This window comes from Oncorhynchus masou, chromosome 6 (assembly GCF_036934945.1).
Source record: "Oncorhynchus masou masou isolate Uvic2021 chromosome 6, UVic_Omas_1.1, whole genome shotgun sequence".
Taxonomy (NCBI): domain Eukaryota; kingdom Metazoa; phylum Chordata; class Actinopteri; order Salmoniformes; family Salmonidae; genus Oncorhynchus; species Oncorhynchus masou.
Window position 1 is genome coordinate 70,724,086 of NC_088217.1, and position 24,503 is coordinate 70,748,588.

The window sequence follows — 24,503 nt, forward strand, 5'->3', positions numbered from 1 at the left end:
GAGTTTGTCGCGCTTAATTGAAGTGCTTCAATTATTGACTTTCAATGTGTTATGGTTTTAACCTGCCATTTTTGGAGGTAAAGTATAACAACATTTGAACAGCCTCCCCTTGTTGTAGAAATGGAGCATTCCATAGTGACTCAAGTCCAGATGTGACCATATAAAAATAATTATATTTTCAACCAATCTATAGCCTATTGCTTATTTACAAAGTATCTATAAACTATCTACAAAAACGAATAAAGAACTATTTATTAACAACTTACAAACTCCCCATGAATCATTTTAAGTGGGCCATACCTTATTGTTACTTACGTGTTACCTAAAAGTGGGCAGTTCTAAATGGGAGTGCACAATAATGGGGATCACTATCACAGTTTCTGCGTTTCATTGTGAAACTATATACAATAATCCAGTTATTACCATTAATCTCAAATAGAAGTGGCATGGACATCGAATTGGCCACAAGATGGGAGTATAGGATATTTATTTGCAAAAGTAACTACATGTTCACTAAGCTTTTAATATATCACACACAAACTACATTCATGGAAAAATATTCGAAGTTACCTACAATCTAATAATAATAATAATAGTATTCATATTTCCCCCATTTCTCACAATGTAGGCTGCGCGCGTGCGTGTCGTGAAACCTGCGCCTCAAATGCCACGCCTACTAGTTTGACAGACATCAACCCCCGTTCAAAAAAATGTGTTGTGGAGTTCACGCCATGTTTCGTTGATGCCCCATGGTTTATGCTTCAGCGATATAAATTATACACGTCTTCAAACGGGGTTGTCTTTGAATTGAACTACAGTTTGGGGACCGCGGAAAGGAAGTTCTGTTTTTTTGTGTGTGATCATACCTACCTGCCAGTGCTTGCCTTGCCCGCATTACAATGGTTGCGTCCTGTATTGACGTTTGCCTGGGTCCATCATCGCTGTGGTGCTGAAAAGAAACGAACCCGTGCGGCCGTAGCGAGTGCATGCTGCTGCGAACGATGAGGAGGTTTCTGCGGAGCTGCAGCGGTTGAATTGCACCACCTCGCCCACTTCTTGATTTTATCCCTCAAAAACTGGACTCTACCGGCGCAGTTTATGAAGGTAACATTAAGCAGCCTGCACAATAATAACGTCATGCCATGGTTAGCTTGCTAGCTTGCATAGCACAGCTGATGTAGCAAGTTAGCTAGCTAGCTCCCCATCTATCCAGAGACAGTATAGCTACACCTCTGCGTTAGCTGATGCTAGTCTTAGTGACAGTGACAAGTATGTGATGGCCTGGTGGCTAGCTTTCTATCTAGCTAACATCAATGTGTTGTTATTTTTCTGTCCCTGTCATATGCCAGTTGACAGCCTTATAGGCTACAGTTAACTAGAATGGAACCGAACAGAATAGAGTGTGCATTTCTAACCTATGTCTGGTTCTGGGAGGGAGTGTAAGGCCAGGGGAGAAGGTAGAGGCTAAATATATGTCTGGGTCAATAGATGGATAAACCTCTTTCTTGAATCAGTACACAGAGAGACCCCACTGATTCTGATTACAGGTAGGCTACACACTGGTTTAGCTGGTTGAAATAATGAACTCCCACTCAGAATTACATACAAGTCTTGTTTGTCTGTAATAATGCTGTTATGACACATATTCATGTCGTATTCATGCTGCTGGATGCAAGACCCCGTGCTCGGTTCTTATTACAAGAAATATGGACGCTCTAGTTTAGTGCACCGACTGACTTGATAGAAACACTAGGCTTCTAATCTACCTGCTGCTACAAAGAAAGGCTGAGCGAATAGAGCTTCACAGAAATGGCATCGTCCCTGGAATCTATAGAATCCCCACTGATGTCATCATAATATTCCCTCCCCTGCCTCCTTGCTGACCATAGTGGAATATAGAGGAGCAGCCATTTGCTATCACACAATCTCAACTTTCTCTCTCTCTGATAAAGAGCTGCAGGGCTCTAGTGGAGAATGACGAGAAAGAGTGGAAAGAAGAGGAGGATTGTATCCTACCCACACTGCTCCATCTCTCCATCTGTCCAAAGCAGCCTCACATTTTTAGAGACTGGGTCAGTTATTGTCAAGTGCAAGGCTTTTTTTGACAGTGCAGTGAATGAGAGTGATGGAGTACATGGGATTTGATTGGGGAGAAGGGGGAGTGTGCTGAAACAGATGAAACCGAGCACCTGTGCTGCAGACAACGGAAAAGTGTGTGGTAAATGACAACCACATATGTGCTCATGAAGCTCTAAAACAGGATGAATCACTAGGGGGTCTACACTGTAGTGTCCCTACCTCCACAGTTCGGGGTGGTGAGTTAGTAGCTACACTGCTGCTGGGGCTAAATATCTGAATGAATGAGATGTGTAGCAAACAAATGCCAATGGAGCTTTAAGAATGGGAGAGGAGGAAGGAAAGAATCAGGGAGAATGAGAATGGCCTCAAAGGGGGTTCTATCAATGGCAACGTTCTCTACCCTCTAGCTCACAGCCATCGACAACATATTTGTTGTTTGTTAGGCTATTTATCATTATGCTCAATTCTGTGTGGACATATGTTGCAAAGGAATGCAGCTGATTTAATTTGCGACCCAGAATCCTTTTCAGAGTGAATCTCTTCTGTCGTGAACAATGTTGTTTAGATTTGTGCCCAGGGTTAAATGGCTTGTTAGCTACTGTAGGCTTTAGCCTCACAATGTTAAGAAGGCTTACTAGACCACGCACGGAAAAAACAGAGAATAGTGGAAAGAGAGAAAAAAAAAGAGGGCATACGCTCTCGAGTGTCACGCATGAGTGTGTGATCTGTGATGCATGTGTGGTGCTCCACAGTTGATCTAATGATGGTAGCCCTCCAAATGGCATCCTATTCCCAACATAGTGCACTACTTTTGACCAGAGCCCTATGGTGAATATATGCATTTGGGACTCAGATGTGGTGACTGAGGTCTGCAGAGTGGAAGATCTGAGAGGAAGGGGAACTCCCTTTGTGTGTGGAACATAACCTACCTGGGTTGTGTTCAGTAGACCACACTATAGCAAAACGTGTTGAAATGAAAATGAGTGTTTTGTTATTGGACAAGTCCAAGCAGTCCCTCCTTGTTTTAGTCCATTTTTTCCCCATTTCATGCCTAATGAACATGACCCTTGTTGTTTGTACTGTATTCTCTTGAGGGGAGAGATGTGTCTGAAATGTACACACAGCATGCTAATCCAGTGCTGGAGTGGGTGGGAGTGTTTCAGGAGCCAAGGTTTAATAAAACGATTATGTCCCTTAGCTGTCATAACAGTTTATTGTACACAGATGCTTTGAAGAAGGAATGTAGCCTAAGTACACAAGATCTTTCTGCTTTATAACCCATAGTTATACCGTGTCAGATAGGTAATGCTGTCCTGTTGTACTTGGTGTGAAAATACTAAGACAACGGTAGGCCATTATATCACCTGATTGATCTGTAAAGCAATGTGTAGCCTACTTTATTCAGGAGTTAGGTTAGGGCCTTGGAGTTGCATTGGGATTCAAGGTAGCTCCTCTGCATTTGGCATGGTGTCTGTCTGGTCTCTCCATGCAGCTCCAGCAATCCAGAGCTGTGGCTCTATTACTGAAAGGTCACTCAGCTCCAGAGACTCAGCCTATGATTTGAACTCTGTTATGGTGGGTGGTGGTGTTGGCAGGCGAGCCAGGTTGGAAGCGGGTTACACTGACACTGACACACAGTCTATCTGTTCCCATCCCTCAAGTTCATGGTTATTGGATGGACCCACCCCACACTCAAGGCTAGCTGCCATGGCCATTCACTGCCAACGTTGTGTGGTTGTCCTGGATGCTATGGTAATAGAAAGTGCAGTAAACAAACACAGTAAACAAACAAAGACAGTAAAGGTCAAAGTAGGTATATATGGATCAGTATGTTTATTAGGATTCTACTGTGACTGTTCCATGTGTTGACATCTGCACACTGGAGGTGATGTTTTTGCACTGCAACTTTGTTCAAAGGAGGGCCTACGTTGTAAATAACTTTAGTCTAAGCCTGAGACTCATTGGGACATTTGGCTTTTTTCTATTGGTAGGCGTAAGCAAAAACGGTCATGTCCTGAATAGCGGCAGGGTAGCCTAGTGGTTAGAGTGTTGGACTAGTAACCGGAAGGTTGCGAGTTCAAACCCCCGAGCTGACAAGGTACAAATCAGGACAGCTCCACTCCCTAGATATTGTTTAGTCCTAGTTTGACCATTTCATTCAAGAATTCAGAACATGGAAAACATAGACAAAGTGCATGTGAACTGTTAAAAACACGTTTAAGTAATGGGAAGGATAAACATGATAGAATAATAGCTAGTAGGTTTTGAAGCGCCTGATTTAACCTCTTAACTGTGAGAAGTGGGGACCCGTGACAGGGTATTGGCCCATGTGGGAGTTCTGGAGACGGGTCCAGTGTGGCAACACCGTACAGCGACTCAGCGTGTCTTTGTGTGTTGCACTGTGACATTCACAGGAACACCATTGTCACTGACAAAAGCTCTGCTGCTGGTGTGGCCATTGTTTATTTCGGGACCTTTCTGAGTGCAGTCAATGGATGATGTCATGCAGGAAAAAGGTCAAAGGTGATATAGCCTAGCTTAGTTGTTTTAAAACAATTTCTATGTTTCTGCAGTCACTTTTCTCCCTAAAATTTGATATGATTGTGAAATATGATTTTAATAAGTATTTATCACCCTTGCCCCTGTTATTACAACTTTATCACTCAGAATTAGGCCTAACAGCATCCATCAGAGAGAGAGAGAGAGAGAGAGAGAGAGAGAGAGAGAGAGAGAGAGAGTGTGCATGTGTGTGTCTGTGGGGACTCTGGTGGGGACGTGAAAACTGCTAACCCTCCTGGGGAAGTCCTCTTTAGTGTGTGTAGCTCTCTTCCTCCCAGCAGTAGTGAACTGGGTCATGCCTCACTCAATCCTTTCATTGTACTGCAGCCTGACTGTAAGAGCATGGACCATAAAGGATCAAGGGCCTTGCATCTGACGGGGATCTCTTTCTAGATATTACTAGAATGAAGTATGACATCATCAGCGCATGTCACAGATTTAAGGAGGAGTGCGTTGTCTTTATTCTTTTTACTTGACTCAATTATGCCGTTGCCGACTGTTTAAAAAGAAAAATGAAAATGAACATCTTGAAAAATAGGTATACTGGTGTTGAAGAGGAGGCGAACCATTCTCCATTGCAAATTTTTTATTTAACTAGGCAAGTCAGTTAAGAACTAATTCCTACCCCGGCCAAACCCTCCCTAAACCGGATGACGCAAGGCCAATTTTGCACCGCCCTGTGGGACCCCCGATCACGGCCGGTTGTGATATAGCCCGGTATCGAACCAGGGTCTGTAGTGACGCCTCTAGCACTGAGATGCTGTGCCTTAGACTGCTGCGCCACTCTGGAACAATGTAATGTATTTAAATGCAGTATAATATAAGTATAATATAAGGACTGCTGTTTTGTTTCTCTGTGTTGCAGACCCAGTGTGGACAGTAATGACCTCACGCTCCCGGTTGCCAGCTGGCAGTAACGACAATGTCCGAGCATCAGAGCTGGCACAAGACAGGCAGCACACAGAGGTGGTCTGTAATGTTCTTCTGCTGGATAACACAGTTCAAGCCTTCAAAGTTAATGTAAGTACTGTACTATACTACTCCCGGCATCTACACTGACTGTACAGCCATACATCTCACCATAGAAAATGACTGGGTTAGGGCCTTCTCTCTCTTCTCTAGACCAGTTGTCTATCAATAGGCTACGCAATAACCAAGTAGGCCTATAAAGATAAATTAGACTTTGTTTAAAGGGCAATTCTGCCACTTTTCAACCTCATATTCATTACCTCCTGTCTGCATATGTGAAAACGGCGTGAATCTATGATCTGTCATTAAAAAGATAAGGAATGTCTTTAAAAAAATGCTTCTCTGACATCACAGGGTAGGATTAAAACTAAGGAAAATTGTGATTTTCGAAACCTGCAGTGAATTTCTAGCCAGAGGGAGGGTATTTTCTTGCTCCCCACAAATCTTAGTGTTTAAAAATGTCATCGGGTAGAACTTTTTAACTTAAATATTTTTCTACAAGATGTTTTTCACATACAGTGCATTCGGAAAGTATTCAGACTAGTGATGAACCGATATGACATTTTTGGCCGATAGCGATATCCGATATTTTCCTTGCCCAAAAAACAATACAGATATTTAAAATTGTAGCTCCGTTTAAGCATTCTAGTAGAGTTAAATAGTTAACACACACACATGGACTCAGCGGTCTAAGGCACTGCATCTCAGTGCAAGAGGCGTCGCTTCTTGTTCGAATCCAGGCTGTATCACATCCGGCCGTGATTGGGAGTCCCATAGGGCGGTGCACAATTGGCCCAGCGTCGTCCGCGTTTGGCAGGGTAGGCCGTCATTGTAAATAAGAATTTGTTCTTAACTGACTTGCCTAGTTAAATAAAGGTTACACACACACCACACTGACCAAAAAGTTGTTTTATTGGCATTTATGTCCTGTGTGTGTCCTGTGTCCTGTGTATGTGTATGTGTATGTCCTGTGTGGCTCAGTCGGTAGAGCATGGCACTTGCAACACCAAGCGTCGTGGGTTCGATTCCCGCTGGGGCCACCCATATGTGTAAAAAGTAGTGGCCCCAGCCGACTTGTAAGTCGCTTTGGACAAAAGCGTCTGCTAAATGGGATATATTATGTCCCCATTACCAGTAAAACATTATCAAAACATATTTATTTCACTTACTTGCTGTGCTGTTTCGTGGTTCATTTGTTAAGTTGTTTCATTCTCAACCAGGATTTCTATGGAACGCCGTTTGGGTCTTTGCATGTCAAAAATATAATATTTAACACTACTAGACGTGTCAAATAAGCTTGTTGACCAATCAGGACCTGAATATGACTGCACGTCACCTAATAATTTAACGCGTTCATACATTTTTTACATAGTTATTACAAATTGATTACACTATCACTCGTATTTCATATGTCACAACGATTCATATATACGTATGCTATGATGCTGGTAAAGTTGTCTCGCACACCTCCAGTGCTGGTCATTTAAAAAAAAAGCTAGATAGCTCATGGATGCGAACAATATTCTTCCCCAAAAACATAGCAAAACGACATCTGTTTCAGTAGCTATAGTTAGCTCGTTAACTATATAGCTAGGTGTCATCATCTAAAATAACCCTAATTTATAAGACAGTTCTTATTTGATTAATGGTGGTCGGACCCATTTATGTGAAGCTAGCCACAATAAGGATTAGCCACAATAGTGGACTTTGCCGTTAGCCTTCAAAATAAAAGAATGACATAATTCTATTATTTGTATTAATTTGCATCACTGTCAATTACATACTTTTATTCTGAAGGCAAACTGCAAATTCCACTATTGTGCCTAATCCGTATTGTGGCTAGCTTCACAACACATAACCCGGTCTGGTCGAGCCTCATTAGCCAGATAAAGCTAGCTGGCTGCTTATAACGTTCGCTTTGGGCAACAGGGTTAAGTAGGTGCCTAGCTATTTATTTTCATGAACTTAAATTTCAATAGGCGAACAACAAGTGGCAACCTAGCTAATACTTACAAGGATTCCTAAATCATTGTTAAGAATAATGAAAATGACTGCAGTTTCTACATGGTCATTTTCAGGCAGGTTGTATTGGTGCTAGCAGCGACCCCAGAAGTTGCGGTACAACAAATTATGCTTTATTACCAACGCGGTATTGTAAACACATCGTTCGTGGCCGGTGTTTGCTTGTTTGGAGACTTTTTGACAGTGCTACTGAATCTTTTTTGACACGCAAAGACCCAAACTGCGTTCCATAGTATGCATGTCGTAAAGCTAATAGCAGTGACGCTATTACTGTGTAACTCTCGTAGGGCAACTTCTGAAAAATATCTCACTTGGTAGTGTGTACCGGTGCTCGACCAGTCGGCGAAAGGCAACATCACCCACGGCAGAGAACGGTTGATTGTCAAGGGCAATGAATGCTTGGCTTTAATGGATTTCGCCTTTGAGTTGTCTCTCTGAAATCGTGTTACTCTTTCAAATGACTGCTCGGCTTGTTGACCGCTCAATCCACACAGCAGTCATCACGTCATGTACCTACGTTATATAGGTTTGCACTTCCGCGTTAAACTAGACATCAAGATATGTTCACCGATATATCTGCATCCCTAATTCATACCCCTAGACTTTTTCCAGATTTTGTTAAATTACTGCCCTATTCTAAAATGGATTAAATCTTATTTTTTTTATCATCAATCTATACACAATACCCAATAATGACAGAGTAAACACGTTTTTTGCATTTTTTGCATATTAAAAAATTACAAATAATGAAATATCACATTTACATAAGTATTCAGACCCTTTATTCAGTATTTTGTTGAAGCACATTTAGCAGCGATTACAGCCTCAATTCTTCGGTATGAGCTTGGCACATATCGAATCTTGGGACACCTGTATTTGGGTTTCTCCCATTCTGAATTTCTCTCATTCTTCTTTGCAGAACTTATCAAGCTCTGTCAGGTTGGATGGGGAGCATTGCTGCACAGCTATTTTAAGGTCTCCAGAGATGTTTGATCGGGTTCAAGTCAGAGTTCTGTCTGGGCCACTCAAGAACATTCAGAGACTTGTCACAAAACCACTCCTTCGTTGTCTTGGCTGTGTACTTAGGGTTGTTGTCCTGTTGGAAGGTGAACCTTCGCCTTAGTCTGAGAAACTGAGCACTCTGGAGCAGGTTTTCATCAAGGATCTCTCTGTACCTTGGTGGTTCCAAACTTCTTTCATTTAAGAATGATAGAGGTCACTGTATTCTTTGGGATCTTCAATGCTGCAGGCTAGAGGTTGACCGTTTATGATTTTTCAACACCGATACCGATTATTGGTGGACGATTACAACAATACTGAATGAACACTTATTTTAACTTAATATAATACATCAATAAAATCCATTTAGCCTCAAATAAATAATGAAACATGTTCAATTTGGTTTAAATAATACAAAAACAAAGTGTTGGAGAAGAATGTAAAAGTGCAATATGTGCCATGTAAGAAAGCTAACGTTTAAGTTCCTTGCTCAGAACATGAGAAGATATGAAAGCTGGTAGTTCCTTTTAACATGAGTCTTCAATATTCCCAGTTTAGGTTGTAGTTATTAAAGGAATTATAGGACTATTTCTCTCTATACCATTTGTATTTCATTTAACCTTGGACTTGCACTTTAGTATTGCCAGTGTAACAGTATAGCTTCCATCCCTCTCCTCGCTCCTACCTGGGCTCGAAGCAGCGTTACCCATGCAGAGCAAGGGAAACAACCACTCCAAGTCTCAGAGCGAGTGACGTTTGTAACGCTATTAGCGCGCACCCCGCTAACTAGCTAGCCATTTCACATCGGTTACACCAGCCTAATCTCGGGAGTTGATAGGCTTGAAGTCATAAACAGCTGCTGGCAAACGCACAAAAGTGCTGTTTGAATGAATACTTACGAGCCTGCTGGTGCCTACCATCGCTCAGTCAGACTGCTCTATCAAATCATAGACTTAGTTATAACATGATAATACACAGAAATACGAGCCTTAGGTCATTGATATGGTCGAATCCGGAAACTATCATCTTTCAGTGAAATACGGAACCGTTCTGTGTTTTATCTAACAGGTGGCATCCATAAGTCTAAATATTGCTGTTACATTGCACAACCTTCAATGTTATGTTATAGTCACGTAAAAATTCTAGCAAATTAGTGTCGTGGAAATTTCCTCTATTTACCAAATCATGAGAGCAAACCACACACCAGTCAGAGTTATGCTTAATCTTCACCTTTAATAATAATTAAGCTTTTGCAATAGCATTTTGACTTTGAACAGTTCAGTATCTCTAATGAAAAGTTGAGAGTGGTCAACATAATGGCAAATGGGATCCTTTATAGCAAAGATCCACCCCCCCTAGATGACATGACAAACCACAGGTCTTAGGAACTTACACAAAGAAAGACTTTACTTCAGAGAGGTGTATCCCCTAGCCAGACAGAGTTGGCTATAAATTATCGTTCAGTTTGGTCTCCTAAACAAAGCTCTTATTTCGTCCTTGGTACAAAATGGTACCAAGACATTACCCCCACCCTATGATATATATCAACTTGTCATTTAGATACAACCAATTCTAAATACAACCAATCCTGGACAAGCTCACGGAGAGGAGAGTGAGGCTATAGGTCAAGATAGGAGCAACAAAAGAGGGAGCATAGAATGATTCCAGACACTGCCTTCCTCCTCTCCCCGATGGGAAAAGTAGGGAGTGACTGGCACACAGACACAGTGGAGCAAAAGATATGTTGACACATGATGACACCTTGACCTCTCCCCTCTCTGCGGCCCAAGCAACTTAGTCCTGACAGAGAACAGATAACTGCCAATGGCCACCACTATAGTACAACATAATGCATTCTTATGAGAAATAACTCATAAGCATATCATGAAAATAAAACATCCTATCTATGTTACCCAACTAGTTCTGATTAATCCCCAACATTAGGCGGCCCAAACTGTTGCATATACACTGACCCTGCGTGCAATGACCGCAAGAGAAGTGACACAATTTCACCTGGTTAATATTGCCTGCTAACCTGGATTTCTTTTAGCTAAATATGCAAGATTTAAAAATATATACTTCAGTGTATTGATTTTAAGAAAGGCATTGATGTTTATGGATGGGTACACATTGGAGCAACGACAGTCCTTTTTCACAAATATGCACCGCATCGATTATATGCAATGCAGGACACGCTAGATAAACTAGTAATATCATCAACCATGTGTAGTTGGCTAGTGATTATGATTGATTGATTGTTTTTTATAAGATAAGTTTAATGCTAGCTAGCAACTTACCTTGGCTTACTGCATTCGCGTAGGCAGGCTCCTCGTGGAGTTCAATGTAAGGCAGGTGGTTAGAGCGTTGGACTAGTTAACTGCAAGGTTGCAAGATTGAATCCCTGAGCTGACAAGGTCGTTCTGCCCCTGAACAAGGCAATTAACCCACCGTTCCTAGGCCGTCATTGAAAATAAGAATGTGTTCTTAACTGACTTGTCTAGTTAAATAAAGATTAACTAAAGGTGTAAAAAAAAAAATAATAATACAAAATCGGCGCCCAAAAATACCGATTTCCGATTGTTATGAAAACTTGAAATCGGCCCTAATTAATCGGCCATTCCGATTCATCGGTCGACCTCTACTGCAGACATTTTTGGTACCATTTCCCAGATCTTTGCCTTCACACAATCCTGTCTCGGAGCTCTACAGACAATTCCTTCGACCTCGTGGCTTGGTTTTTGCTCTGACATTCACTGTCAACTGTGGGATCTTATATAGACAGGTGTGTGCCTTTCCAAATCATGTCCCATCAATTGAATTGACCACATGTAGTCTCCAATCAAGTTGTAGAAACTTCTGAAGAATGATCAATGGAAACAGGATGCATCTGAGCTCAATTTCGAGTCTCATAGCAAAGGGTCTGAATACTTATGTAAATAAGTTATTTATGTTAAATGTGCAAACATTTCTAAAAACCTGTTTTCGCTTTGTCATTATGGGGTATTGTGTGTAGATTGATGAGGAAAAACATTTAATTTAACATGTAACGTAACAAAATGTGGAAAACGTCAAGGGGTCTGAATACTTTCCGAATTCACTATAGTATATAGACACTGGTATTGTGCTGGAGATAATGAACATGTGGCTGAAATGTGGTGGAATTGCACATTAAAGTACAGCTGCATTGTAGTAGTAGGGAGCAAAGGAGCCTGGGTATTTTTAGATATCTGTCATTAATAGCAGCATAGCAGAGACAGCATAATGTCTGGCATTCTGGTTTTAAAGGAGACTCCAGGGGTCACTAGCCAATGGAGTAAACACTTACCAGGACTGAACTGCAAACCTCACAATGGCTTTTCCGAGCCAAGCATAGGGGATATCTGTCCCATGTGGTGTACTGTGGGGAACGGGGGCAGAGAGGCATGATGTTAGTGCATTCCCCCTAATTAGAACACATACCCTACAGCACCTCAGTCTAACCCACGACCATCTCTGTTGCCCCGATACTTTTTGTTCTGTCCTGGGTCAAATCTACTCTGCTGCAGCCCACTAATCCCCTGGTCATGAATTAAGATGAGTCCATTTCAGGGACTACAGAGCTGACATTATGGAGTCCTTTGTCTTTACTAGTACCATGCGGGGCTAAACCAGGTCAACGCTTCACTGCCAGTCAGGATTAGGTGAATACAGGCCCTCATGTTTGTGTGCATATGTGTTTCATATGGTTTGTTGGCGGTGATGTTGGTTCTTTCCTCTGGGAACCATCCAGTGTGCACAGACACACATCATGTATACACAGGTGAAGTCAGTACTGAATGACAACTGACAGCTCCTTCATCATGCCCACTGGCATTCTACTGCCATGCATGCACCACCTCCAATACTTGCACTGCACAGGGAATCTACAAGAAGGATTCTAACAGGTATCTGTTTTAACTACTGGAGCTGGAGAGCTTCAGTGTTTTAGTAAAGCCCCTCGTTGGCTGGTAGTTTGGTTCCCCAACGTGGCTGCTGTGCATTAGCCTAGTGGCTGGAGAGAGTATGACCTGATAGCTGCTGACCGCTATGGTCATGAGTCATGATGACCGTAGTAAAATTCCACGTGACTTGTAATCTCCTCTTATGCACTCTGGACATGTTGTGGAAGTACCCAACTCGCTAACGGTCGGGGTGCTAATGGTCTGGTACTCTGGGCTCTGTTGTCCCACCATCATGTCCTAATGCTCTGGTACTCAGGGCTCTATTGTCCCTCCATCAAGTCCTAATGTCCTGGTACCCAGGGCTCTGTTGTCCCTTCATCAGGTCCTAATGGCCTGGAACGCAGGGCTCTATTGTACCTCTAACCACTCTGACATCAATGCAAATGCAGTCGAAAATCACATCAAACACTTATCATCAAAACAGTATGTGATTTTAAACCCGCCTCACTGTGATGATCAATTTGAAGAAAGGAGTTCAACAGCAGGTTGAAACTGAGTGTGAGACATGGTCGTTGTGGATGTTGTTTCCAAGCCTAACACAAAGTAATGGACAGCGCTGTCTAAGGTTGATGATTCATTCAGAACACCCATACGCATATTAAGAGCTTATGAATCAAAATTATATTTGTGCCGTTATACAACTTAGCCTACCGCATATTACATATGGCAAAAAAACTAAACAGATTTAAGATGTCTTTGGTCCATAATAGGTCTAGCCTATACTCCAAAATTAAACACATTCGAATAATCGGCTTTGTTTGGATCATCATCCATACTGGATAGACTGGTTACCTTATGCTACGCTCCAACATTTCTATCCACAAGTCTGGGAGGGAACTTATAGCCCTAGGCGATGCTGTTGGTTGTGCAGGATAGCTAACAGTTAGCCTACAATTATATTGCATTTTTATTTTGAATGCCCTAGTAATAGTTTTAATGGTTTTATTTTATTTTAAATGTATTATTGTTAATTGTGTGACATGAACTTTTAGCTACAGATTATCTACCACCGTGAGTTTCCATCTCCTCTCTCTCACTCCTTCATTCCTTTAGCTACAGAATATCTCACCACCATGCATTTCCATCTCCTCTCTCTCCTTCATTCCTTTAGCTTCAGAATATCTCACCACCGTGAGTTTCCATCTCCTCTCTCTCACTCCTTCATTCCTTTAGCTACAGAATATCTCACCACCGTGCGTTTCCATCTCCTCCTCTCTCTCCTTCATTCCTTTAGCTACATAATATCTCACCACCATGCATTTCCATCTCCTCTCTCTCCTTCATTCCTTTAGCTACAGAATATCTCACCACCGTGCGTTTCCATCTCCTCTCTCTCCTTCATTCCTTTAGCTACATAATATCTCACCACCATGCGTTTCCATCTCCTCTCTCTCTCCTTCATTCCTTTAGCTACAGAATATCTCACCACCGTGCGTTTCCATCTCCTCTCTCTCCTTCATTCCTTTAGCTACATAATATCTCACCACCGTGCGTTTCCATCTCCTCTCTCTCCTTCATTCCTTTAGCTACAGAATATCTCACCACCGTGCGTTTCCATCTCCTCTCTCTCTCCTTCATTCCTTTAGCTACAGAATATCTCACCACCGTGCGTTTCCATCTCCTCCTCTCTCTCCTTCATTCCTTTAGCTACATAATATCTCACCACCGTGCGTTTCCATCTCCTCCTCTCTCTCCTTCATTCCTTTAGCTACATAATATCTCACCACCGTGCGTTTCCATCTCCTCTCTCTCTCCTTCATTCCTTTAGCTACATAATATCTCACCACCGTGCATTTCCATCTCCTCTCTCTCCTTCATTCCTTTAGCTACAGAATATCTCACCAAGGTGTGTTTCCCTCTCCTCTCTCTCACTCCTTCATTCCTTTAGCTACATAATATCTCACCACCGTGCATTTCCATCTCCTCCTCTTTCTCCTTCATTCCTTTAGCTACATAATATCTCACCGCCGTGCGTGTCCATCTCCTCCTCTCTCTCCTTCATTCCTTTAGCTACATAATATCTCACCACCGTGCATTTCCATCTCCTCTCTCTCCTTCATTCCTTTAGCTACAGAATATCTCACCACCGTGTGTTTCCATCTCCTCTCTCTCACTCCTTCATTCCTTTAGCTACATAATATCTTACCACTGTGCGTTTCCATCTCCTCCTCTCACTCCTTCATTCCTTTAGCTACAGAATATCTCACCTCTGTGCGTTTCCATCTCCTCTCTCTCCTTCATTCCTTTAGCTACATAATATCTCACCACCGTGCGTTTCCATCTCCTCCTCTCTCCTTCATTCCTTTAGCTACAGAATATCTCACCACCGTGTGTTTCCATATCCTCCTCTCACTCCTTCATTCCTTTAGCTACATAATATCTCACCACTGTGCATTTCCATCTCCTCCTCTCACTCCTTCATTCCTTTAGCTACAGAATATCTCACCACCGTGCGTTTCCATCTCCTCTCTCTCACTCCTTCATTCCTTTAGCTACAGAATATCTCACCACCGTGCGTTTCCATCTCCTCTCTCTCCTTCATTCCTTTAGCTACAGAATATCTCACCACCGTGCGTTTCCATCTCCTCTCTCTCACTCCTTCATTCCTTTAGCTACAGAATATCTCACCACCGTGCGTTTCCATCTCCTCTCTCTCACTCCTTCATTCCTTTAGCTACAGAATATCTCACCACCGTGCGTTTCCATCTCCTCTCTCTCACTCCTTCATTCCTTTAGCTACATAATATCTCACCACTGTGCGTTTCCATCTCCTCCTCTCTCCTTCATTCCTTTAGCTACATAATATCTCACCACCATGCGTTTCCATCTCCTCCTCTCACTCCTTCATTCCTTTAGCTACAGAATATCTCACCACCGTGCGTTTCCATCTCCTCTTCTCTCTCCTTCATTCCTTTAGCTACAGAATATCTCACCACCGTGAGTTTCCATCTCCTCCTCTCTCCTTCATTCCTTTAGCTACATAATATCTCACCACCATGCGTTTCCATCTCCTCTCTCTCCTTCATTCCTTTAGCTTCAGAATATCTCACCACCGTGAGTTTCCATCTCCTCCTCTCTCCTTCATTCCTTTAGCTACATAATATCTCACCACCGTGTGTTTCCATCTCCTCCTCTCTCCTTCATTCCTTTAGCTACATAATATCTCACCACCGTGAGTTTCCATCTCCTCCTCTCTCCTTCATTCCTTTAGCTACATAATATCTCACCACCATGCGTTTCCATCTCCTCTCTCTCCTTCATTCCTTTAGCTTCAGAATATCTCACCACCGTGAGTTTCCATCTCCTCCTCTCTCCTTCATTCCTTTAGCTACATAATATCTCACCACCGTGCGTTTCCATCTCCTCTTTCTCCTTTATTGCTTTCTTCAGAGCGCAGAGGGGCTGTCAACAGTTTAGTGAAATATGTTTCATATTGATGTTCCTGAACAGATTTCACTTGGTTTCCCAAATTAAGTCCTGGGCAGGAACCGGGTTGGAGAGCCCGTGGCATACAGAGTTTGGGCGGAATATCACCTGTCTCATAGCAAGAGCATGTTCCTCAGACAGAGGTCGATGTGTGGACTGAATTAAGTGTTATATTTATTTCTCAGCTGCTCATACAGTTGAAGTCAGAAGTTTACATATACCTTAGCCAAATACATTTAAACTCAGTTTTTCACAATTCCTGACATTTAATCCTAGTAAAAATTCCCGATCTCAGGTCAGTTAGGATCACCACTTTATTTTAAGAATGTGAAATGTCAGAATAATAGTAGAGAGAAGGATTTATTTCAGCTTTTATTTATTTCATCACATTCCCAGTGGGTCAGAAGTTTACATACACTCAATTAGTATTTGGTAGCATTGCCTTTAAATTGTTTAACTTGAGTCAAACATTTCGGGTAGCCTTCCACAAGCTTCCCACGATAAGTTGGGTGAATTTTGTCCCATTTGTCCTGACAGAGCTGGTTAAACTAAGTCAGGTTTCTCGGCCTCCTTGCTCGCACACGCTTTTTCTGTTCTGCCCACAAATTTTCTATGGGATGAGGTCAGGGCTTTGTGATGGACTTTGTTGTCCTTATGATATTTTGCCACAACTTTGGAAGTATGCTTGGGGTCATTATCCATTTGGAAGACCCATTTGTGACCAAGCTTTAAATTCCTGACGGATGTCTTGAGATGTTCCTTCAATATATCCACATAATTTCCCTTCCTCATGACGCCATCTATTTTGTGAAGTGCAGGTTATGTTGATATAGGACTCGTTTTACTGTGGATATAGATACTTTTGTACCTGATACTTTTTGCCCTTTGCTGTTGTTCTGGGATTGATTTTCACTTTTCGCACCAAAGTACCGTCATCTCTAGGAGACAGAACGCTTCTCCTTCCTGAGCGGTATGATGGCTGTGTCGTCCCATGTTGTTTATACTTGCGTACTATTGTTTGTACAGATGAACGTGGTACCTTCAGGCATTTAGAAATTGCCCCCAAGGATAAACCAGACTTGTGGAGCTCTACGATTTTTTTTTCGGAGGTCTTGGCTGATTTCTTTTGATTTTCCTACGATGTCAAGCAAAGAGGCCCTGAGTTTGAAGATAGGCCTTGAAGTACATCCATAGGTACACCTCCTATTGACTCAAATTATGTCAATTAGCCTATTAGAAGCTTCTAAAGCCATAACATAATTTTCAGAAATTTTCCAAGCTGTTTAAAGGCACAGTCAACTTAGTGTATGTAAACTTCTGACCCACTGACATTGTGATACAGTGAATTAAAAGTGAAATAATCTGTCTGTAAACAATGTTTGGAAAAATGACTTGTCCTAACCTAAGATGTCCTAACCAACTTGCCAAAAACTATAGTTTGTTAATAAGAAATTTGTGGAGAGGATACGTGCATATGGATTGTTCCCCCCCTTGCCCCTGTTCCCGCCCATTTGATAATGAGCCAATCTAAATCGAAACTAATTTTACATATTAGACAAGATTACATTTAGAATTGTCTGATGGGTGAAAATAGGATCACTTGATGAGAGAACAGCTGTGCAGTGCAGCCTGAGGCAAGGGACAGAGCGCAAGCTTCTTTTTTTCTGCGACTCTCTCAGATCATCAATTGCCTATAGTCTCATCATGCATCCCATATATATTTTAATTTCTGAGACATTAAGGTTTGTATCATTCCCAACTAAAGTTGCCAAATAACTGAACATCTAGTGTATAGGACCTGGATGTCATAGTGAAGCTCATAGTGAAGCTCCATGGAAATCACTGTTTCACTGAAACATGCCAGTCAACCGGTTGGTCTAGTTTCTTTACATTACTGAGAGATTGACGTATGTAGTTAGGTGATTGAAACATGCTTTTTTCTGCTTTCCTGCCTGGTTGACATTACAAGGTAGACTGTGATTGTGGAGCCTCAGTTGAGATTGAGAAGTATGGTGTTCCTCAAGGCTCCATGTGCGGACCAATGGTCTTCCTACTACTAGTAGCCGATTTGACATGGGCCAATCAAATCAGGCAAAGTCACTGTGTGTAGTATAGTTTGTGTTCCTTCCTTCTCCCAGCTCTCTGTAAATAATACATGGTCTGGTTCTGTGTTCCGGATGTCTGTGGTTGCACATTGCCCTGACACTTCTGTGAGGCCTTGTTGTGAAACGCTTGCAATGCCCAACCTCCAGTTAGAAACCCAGTAGGGTAAGCATTACACATAGTTGTGTGATAGTTTAGCAACAGCCCTCTATCAATTAAGTATTTTTACGCTACTCTTTATTGGAGGTGTCAATCACTTTATGGCCAACACACTTTTCAGTCCTACGTTGCTTCAGTTGTCTGTATTATGAGATGGTCATATACCTGTACTACAGGATTGCGAAGGTCTTGTCTGGTTTCTCTCCCTGCAGAAGCACGATCAAGGACAGGTCCTGCTGGATGTAGTGTTCAAGCACCTGGAGCTGACGGAGAGCGACTACTTCGGCCTACAGCTGGCCGACGACTCCTCAGACAGTCAGGTGAGGCCTCTTCTCAGAGCCCAGAACCAAATCTCGCGTACGCTAGGTAATTAGCGAGCTGCTCAATTGTCTCGTTCATTTCAACAGGCTGTTGCAAGAGATCAGGTGAGGCCACCTGATATTGTGCACGTCGGACTACATTGCAGTCGGACTACATTGCAGTCGGACTACATTGCAGTCGGACTACATTGCAGTCGGACGGCGCAGAATCACTGATCTCCAAATCAACTGGCTTCTGAAATGACTTATTATTATGTGATCAGGATTAGCGGATGTACGCCGAGCCCTGCTCTGGCCGATCCCTGCTCTGGCCGATCCCTGCTCTGGCCGATCCCTGCTCTGGCCGATCCCTGCTCTGGCCGATCCCTGCTCTGGCCGAGCCCTGCTCTGGCCGATCCCTGCTCTGGCCGATCCCTGCTCTGGCCGATCCCTGCTCTGGCCGATCCCTGCTCTGGCCGATCCCTGCTCTGGCCGAGCCCTGCTCTGGCCGATCCCTGCTCTGGCCGATCCCTGCTCTGGCCGATCCCTGCTCTGGCCGAGCCCTGCTCTGGCCGATCCCTGCTCTGGCCGATCCCTGCTCTGGCCGAGCCCTGCTCTGGCCGATCCCTGCTCTGGCCGATCCCTGCTCTGGCCGATCCCTGCTCTGGCCGATCCCTGCTCTGGCCGAGCCTTGCTCTGGCCGATCCCTGCTCTGGCCGAGCCCTGCTCTGGCCGAGCCCTGCTCTGGCCGATCCCCTCAAACACTCTGATTGGCAGCATAGCAGCATCTCATGAATGGGCTCTCTCCAGCCCCGTCAGCAAACTGTGGCATTTCTGCAGCAAACAGTTTGAGATACTAAGAAGGTTATGGGTCATGATCGGCAAACGAGTTGAAACAGCGGCTAGAATAGTGTTTAGAGGCAGATTGTGTTTATTGAAAGTTCATAAAATAACAATGCAAATATTCATTTGTGACAGCTGAAATTCAGACTTTGATACGTATGTATACTTTTGATGATTCTATCTCGCAGGACAGTTTGATTTCTATTCTGAACTTGCTCTAATGTTTTGAGTAAAAATGTATCTTCATTTTTTTTTGTGGCCTATTTTCCCTCTTGTCCCATACCGTGTCTGCGGTTGTCTCTATCCATATTTTACAGAGGTGGCTGGATCCAACCAAACCGATTAGAAAGCAATTAAAAAGTATGTTTGATACATTTGGAATATTCTCTAGTATTTTCAATATTCTATTTATCGCTCGTTTTAGTTCCATTAATCTGGTTGTTTGTTTTCCTTCAGGGGGGTCTTCACACCGTTTGAATTTTAGGGTTAAATTCTTTGTAACCGACCCCAATAAACTCCAGGAGGAGTATACAAGGTAAGTGCTTAACGGGTGGCATTGTGACAGAAATAAGCAGTACACTATAGGCCTTCCTCTATGCTATTCTCCATACAGTTTGATTAAAGTGGACTTAAAAGCTCTGTTTTCACCTTGCTGTTTTGGGTCCCCTTTAGGTACCAGTACGTTTTGCAGATTAAACAGGACATACTTAGTGGAAGGTGAGTGTGGATTTGATAAACACACGGCTCTGTATTTGGTTGGTTTATTCAACCATTTGAATCATCTTCATGTGGTGAATTTGAGTAATAACTGACTCCTCGGCTCGCAGGCTGCCGTGTCCGAACATCACAGCCGCTCTTCTTGCTTCATACGCCGTTCAGTGTAAGTACTGCAATTATTCCTCTCAGCTATTCAACTACAACTGTACCACTGACTTATGGTCGCATACATTCTGCCTGACACCTTGCAACTAACTGTCCTAATGATAGAATATGTTCCGCAGTGTATTTTCCCTATCTCCCACCTAATATCCACCATGGGATTTCAAGCATTGAGAGTATGGGGGGGGGGGGGGGGGGAGTAGCTTGGAAACCCCAGACCGTAATACTACTTCATACTGTACTTGTCTTGTAATGATGCTGCTTTCATGTGGGCTGGCTGCTGCGGGTCTTTGTTTACACATTGACCCCAATACGCTGCTGAGAGGGGAGGAGTAACAGCACAATCGCCACAACCAGGCTGGTAGCAGGGCAGAAGAACACTGCTCATTGGTTGTTAGCTTAGTAGGCTGGCTGGCTGACTGACTGACTGACTGACTGACTGCCTGACTGGCTGACTCTCTCGTGGGGTTGTAGTAAACGTATCACGCTATGTGGGAGGTATAGAGGTCACAAGAGGAAATGGAAAGTGGCCACGGTGGTCTCACCGCACTTACTGTAATAACAACAAAAGAATGGAGGACATTTCACAAGTGCCAGTCTGTCTGTCAGTCACAATTCTGACCAGGATAGTTAGTGTATACTGGGCTATTACTGTTCATTTTTCCCACTGTTTTCACATACTGATGTAGTTTGTGTTCAAATGAAAGAGCAAGGCTCTTTATTAATTGATTCACATTATTGTGCTACATACTTTTCTTAAAGTGTTTCGGAAATAGAGTCACTTAACCCCCAACTTCCTCATGTCTGCTCCCTTTTCAAATGGCACCCTGTTCCATATATAGTGCACTATTTTTGACCAGGACCCTATGAACCCTGGTCAAAAGTATTGCACTATAGAGGGAATAGGGTGCCATTTGGGAAGAAGGCAGACTGTTTATACAGTATGGAAACACTGAGACACTTAGCAGGACGACTCGTCTCTCTGTCTCACTTTTCTAAACATTGACAAAAAAAACTCAAGTGTTTGGCTCCTCTCAAGCTGCAAAAGTCCTGCTTCTTTCCGTTTGCACACAAAGGAGAGGTTTGACCAGAAAATGTGTGAATGAATGGGAGCTGTGCAGGAGGGAGAGAAGGAGAGGAGTAAAGGCTTAATTGTGCTTTGTGTCACACACACACACACACACACACACACACACACACACACACACACACACACACACACACACACACACACACACACACACACACACACACACACGCACACTTACACACTCACACACTGTGTGCTTTGTGTTGTGTTGCAGCTGAGCTAGGGGACTACAGTCAGGACGAGAACTTGCCCGGCTACCTCTCCGGATACTCTTTCATCCCCAACGCACCACATGACTTTGAGAAAGAGATTGCCAAACAGCATCAGCAACACAAGTAAGAAGCAATCTCTCAACTGATATGGTGTGTGTGTGTGTGTGTGTGTGTGTGGATACATTGGTGTAAAACGGGAAATGCACAGAAAATATCAAATAACTTGTAGATTAAACAGGGATGGACTCTGCTCGTTCACTGCAGCTGAGGTTGAAGCGGCTCAGACTGTGCCCAGGTCAGAACAAGGCTGTCATTGTTTAGCCTCTCACGTAGATGGTAGCTTGGTAGGCCTACTTCCTGAATGGCCTGTGGAGCCAACTAAAGTCGTTCTCTCTCCCTATCTCTCACTCTCACTCTTTTTCCTTTCAGGGGACTGCCTCCTGCCCAGTCAGAGTTCAATTATCTAAACACAGCACGGACGCTAGAGCTCTATGGAGTCGAATTGCACTATGCAAGAGTAAGTGTTCAGTTGTGAAATGGAGTGATGCATGCATACTATGCTCCCCAATCAACCTTCTTCAACGTGTTTTCTTTAGACAGTGTGGCGGTGAGCACCCTCCTCCATTGCCCAACTATAGGGTTTCTGTTAAGTAGAACCTATCCACAGGAGGTCTGGACGCCTTACAATCCTCCCTGCCCTTTTTCGCTCCTCCATTACAGGATCAAAGCAACACTGAGATTTTAATCGGAGTGATGTCAACTGGGATTGTCATCTATAAGAACAGGGTACGAATCAACTGCTTTCCATGGTGAGTCAAATCAATTGAGTATATTTCCACATTCAGCCACATTCTCCATATAGGGGAGCCATTGGATGGGACACACAGATCCTAAAAAGTTTTAGAAACTGGGTGGTTCTAGCCCTGAATGCTGATTGGCTGACAACTGCGGTGTATCAGACCGTATACCACGGGTATGACAAAACAGGTATTTTTACTGTTCTAATTACTTTGGTAACCAGTTTATAATAGCAATAAGGCACCTCGGGGGTTCGTGGTATATGGCCAACATACCACGGCTAAGGGCTGTTTTCAGGCACTCCACGTTGCATCGTGACTAAGAACATTGTATATTGGCCATATACCACACCTCTTCAGGCCTTATTGCTTAAGTAACAAACAGTAGTAGCAATCATAGCATGAAAGCGGCATTTACGATGCTCTACTTCTTTTCATGGCCCAGATTCAGCCATAACTTACTCTAGCTCTACTGTAAAGTGACAACATGAGCCCTCTCCCCGCTGTCTGATCTTGCCCTACTCCCTTTGATGGGTACAGCACAGTGAGAGTTTATCTTCATGAAAAGAGACTTCTGTAGAAATGAGTAATAGCGTAACTGTGTCAGGTTGGGACACAGTGCGGTCTACATTTAGACTCTCTCTCTCTCTGAGTCATGCTTTAAGGAACCAGGGAAATAGGCCTGCAGGCACAATGGAACTATAGAACACTGAGCGTGATTTGTTTCTGATTAAAGAACGGAGGGGATTCTTATGGATGATAAAATGGGGAGTATGTATTCTCTAAGCTTATCCAGTGGCTTCAGAATGCTGGATAAGTTTGCTGTTGTGTAGGAAATAAAGGGAGAGATTCCATCCTGTTGGGTGACAAAAGCTTGTTTTTCTTTCTTTCAGGCTACAGATTGTAAAGATCTCGTTTAAATGTCGACAGTTTTTTATTCAACTCAGAAGAGAATTGGTAAGTATGTCCTGGTTTCAACTGGGATTGCATCCCTACTATTGTGCGAGCTCAAATTCTCTCTCGTCATTATGAATAATACATAATACAAAATATACATAATGCACTTTGTGTGTGTACTAGGCTGGTCATATGAAACTAATTCTAAAATTATTTGATCCCAACTAGGGTGTCTAGTAGTGGAAGACACACAAAAACACCTGGTTGAAAAATGCAAGCCAAGGAGACCTTTAAAAGCAATTGTACAGTACTTCATATCTAGATGAATTGATGTCATGCGCTTATCATTCATGTATCCGAGTAGAGAATCACTACAGTGCACACCATAGTGTCTGGCCTAGAAGAAGCCATCTCATGGCCAGCTATGCAAGTCGAAGGGTGATTTCTTCCCCTGTATCCGTGTTCTTTTAGCTAGATCTGTGTGACATCAGTTGATCAAGTGTGATAATCCAATCAAATGTTATTGGTCACATACACATGGTTAGCAGATGTTATGGCGAGTGTAGCGAAATGCTTCTCGATCCGACAGTGCAGCAGTATCTAACAGGTGACATCTAACAATTCCACAACTAAACCTAATATCTAACAAATTCCACAACAAAAGCTAATACACACAATCTAGTAACGGAATGGTATGAGAATATATAAGTATAAAATATATGGATGAGCAGTGACGGAGCGGCTAAGATGCAATAGATAGTAAAGAAATGATAGTGTAGGATATAGTATACAGTATGTACATATGAGATGAGCAATGCAAGATATGTAAACATTCTTAGTGTCATTATTAAAGTGACTAGTGATCATGCTGATCTTGTGTGATAATCACACACACCTACTGTACCATGCTTCATGCTGTACTGTACGCCTAAGTGTGCTGAGCCCACCACTAACCTCGCACTCTCTCGCTCTCTCCCTCTCTTTGTCTCCCTCCCTCCCTCTCTCTCCAGAATGAGAGCCGTGAGGCGCTGTTAGCCTTTAACATGGTGAACTACCGAGCCTGTAAGAACCTATGGAAGGACTGTGTAGAGCACCACACCTTCTTCAGACTGGACCGACCCTTACCACCACAGAAGAACTTCTTTGCACATGTCTTCCAACTGGGCTCCAAGTACCGCTACTGGTGAGTG

The 24,503-nt window shown here is 43.0% G+C and overlaps 1 protein-coding gene across 4 annotated transcripts in view; it reads left to right on the forward strand.

The window, feature by feature from the left end:
- The first annotated feature begins 715 nt into the window (after positions 1-715).
- Positions 716-24,503, forward strand: part of LOC135542535 (tyrosine-protein phosphatase non-receptor type 4-like) — a 35,184-nt gene continuing 11,396 nt past the window's right edge. For 2 of the 4 annotated variants that reach the window (XM_064969566.1, XM_064969567.1), the window contains exons 1-13: positions 716-1,104; positions 5,504-5,658; positions 18,509-18,616; positions 18,704-18,721; positions 19,756-19,798; positions 19,895-19,973; positions 20,111-20,155; positions 20,266-20,318; positions 21,622-21,742; positions 22,049-22,136; positions 22,340-22,428; positions 23,310-23,373; positions 24,324-24,496. In XM_064969566.1, the coding sequence (XP_064825638.1) occupies positions 5,521-5,658; positions 18,509-18,616; positions 18,704-18,721; positions 19,756-19,798; positions 19,895-19,973; positions 20,111-20,155; positions 20,266-20,318; positions 21,622-21,742; positions 22,049-22,136; positions 22,340-22,428; positions 23,310-23,373; positions 24,324-24,496 (1,019 nt within the window). In that variant the 5' untranslated portion in view covers positions 716-1,104; positions 5,504-5,520. The remainder of the gene's footprint in view (positions 1,105-5,503; positions 5,659-18,508; positions 18,617-18,703; positions 18,722-19,755; positions 19,799-19,894; positions 19,974-20,110; positions 20,156-20,265; positions 20,319-21,621; positions 21,743-22,048; positions 22,137-22,339; positions 22,429-23,309; positions 23,374-24,323; positions 24,497-24,503) is intronic. The other 2 variants (XM_064969568.1, XM_064969569.1) reach the window with 1 other exon arrangement.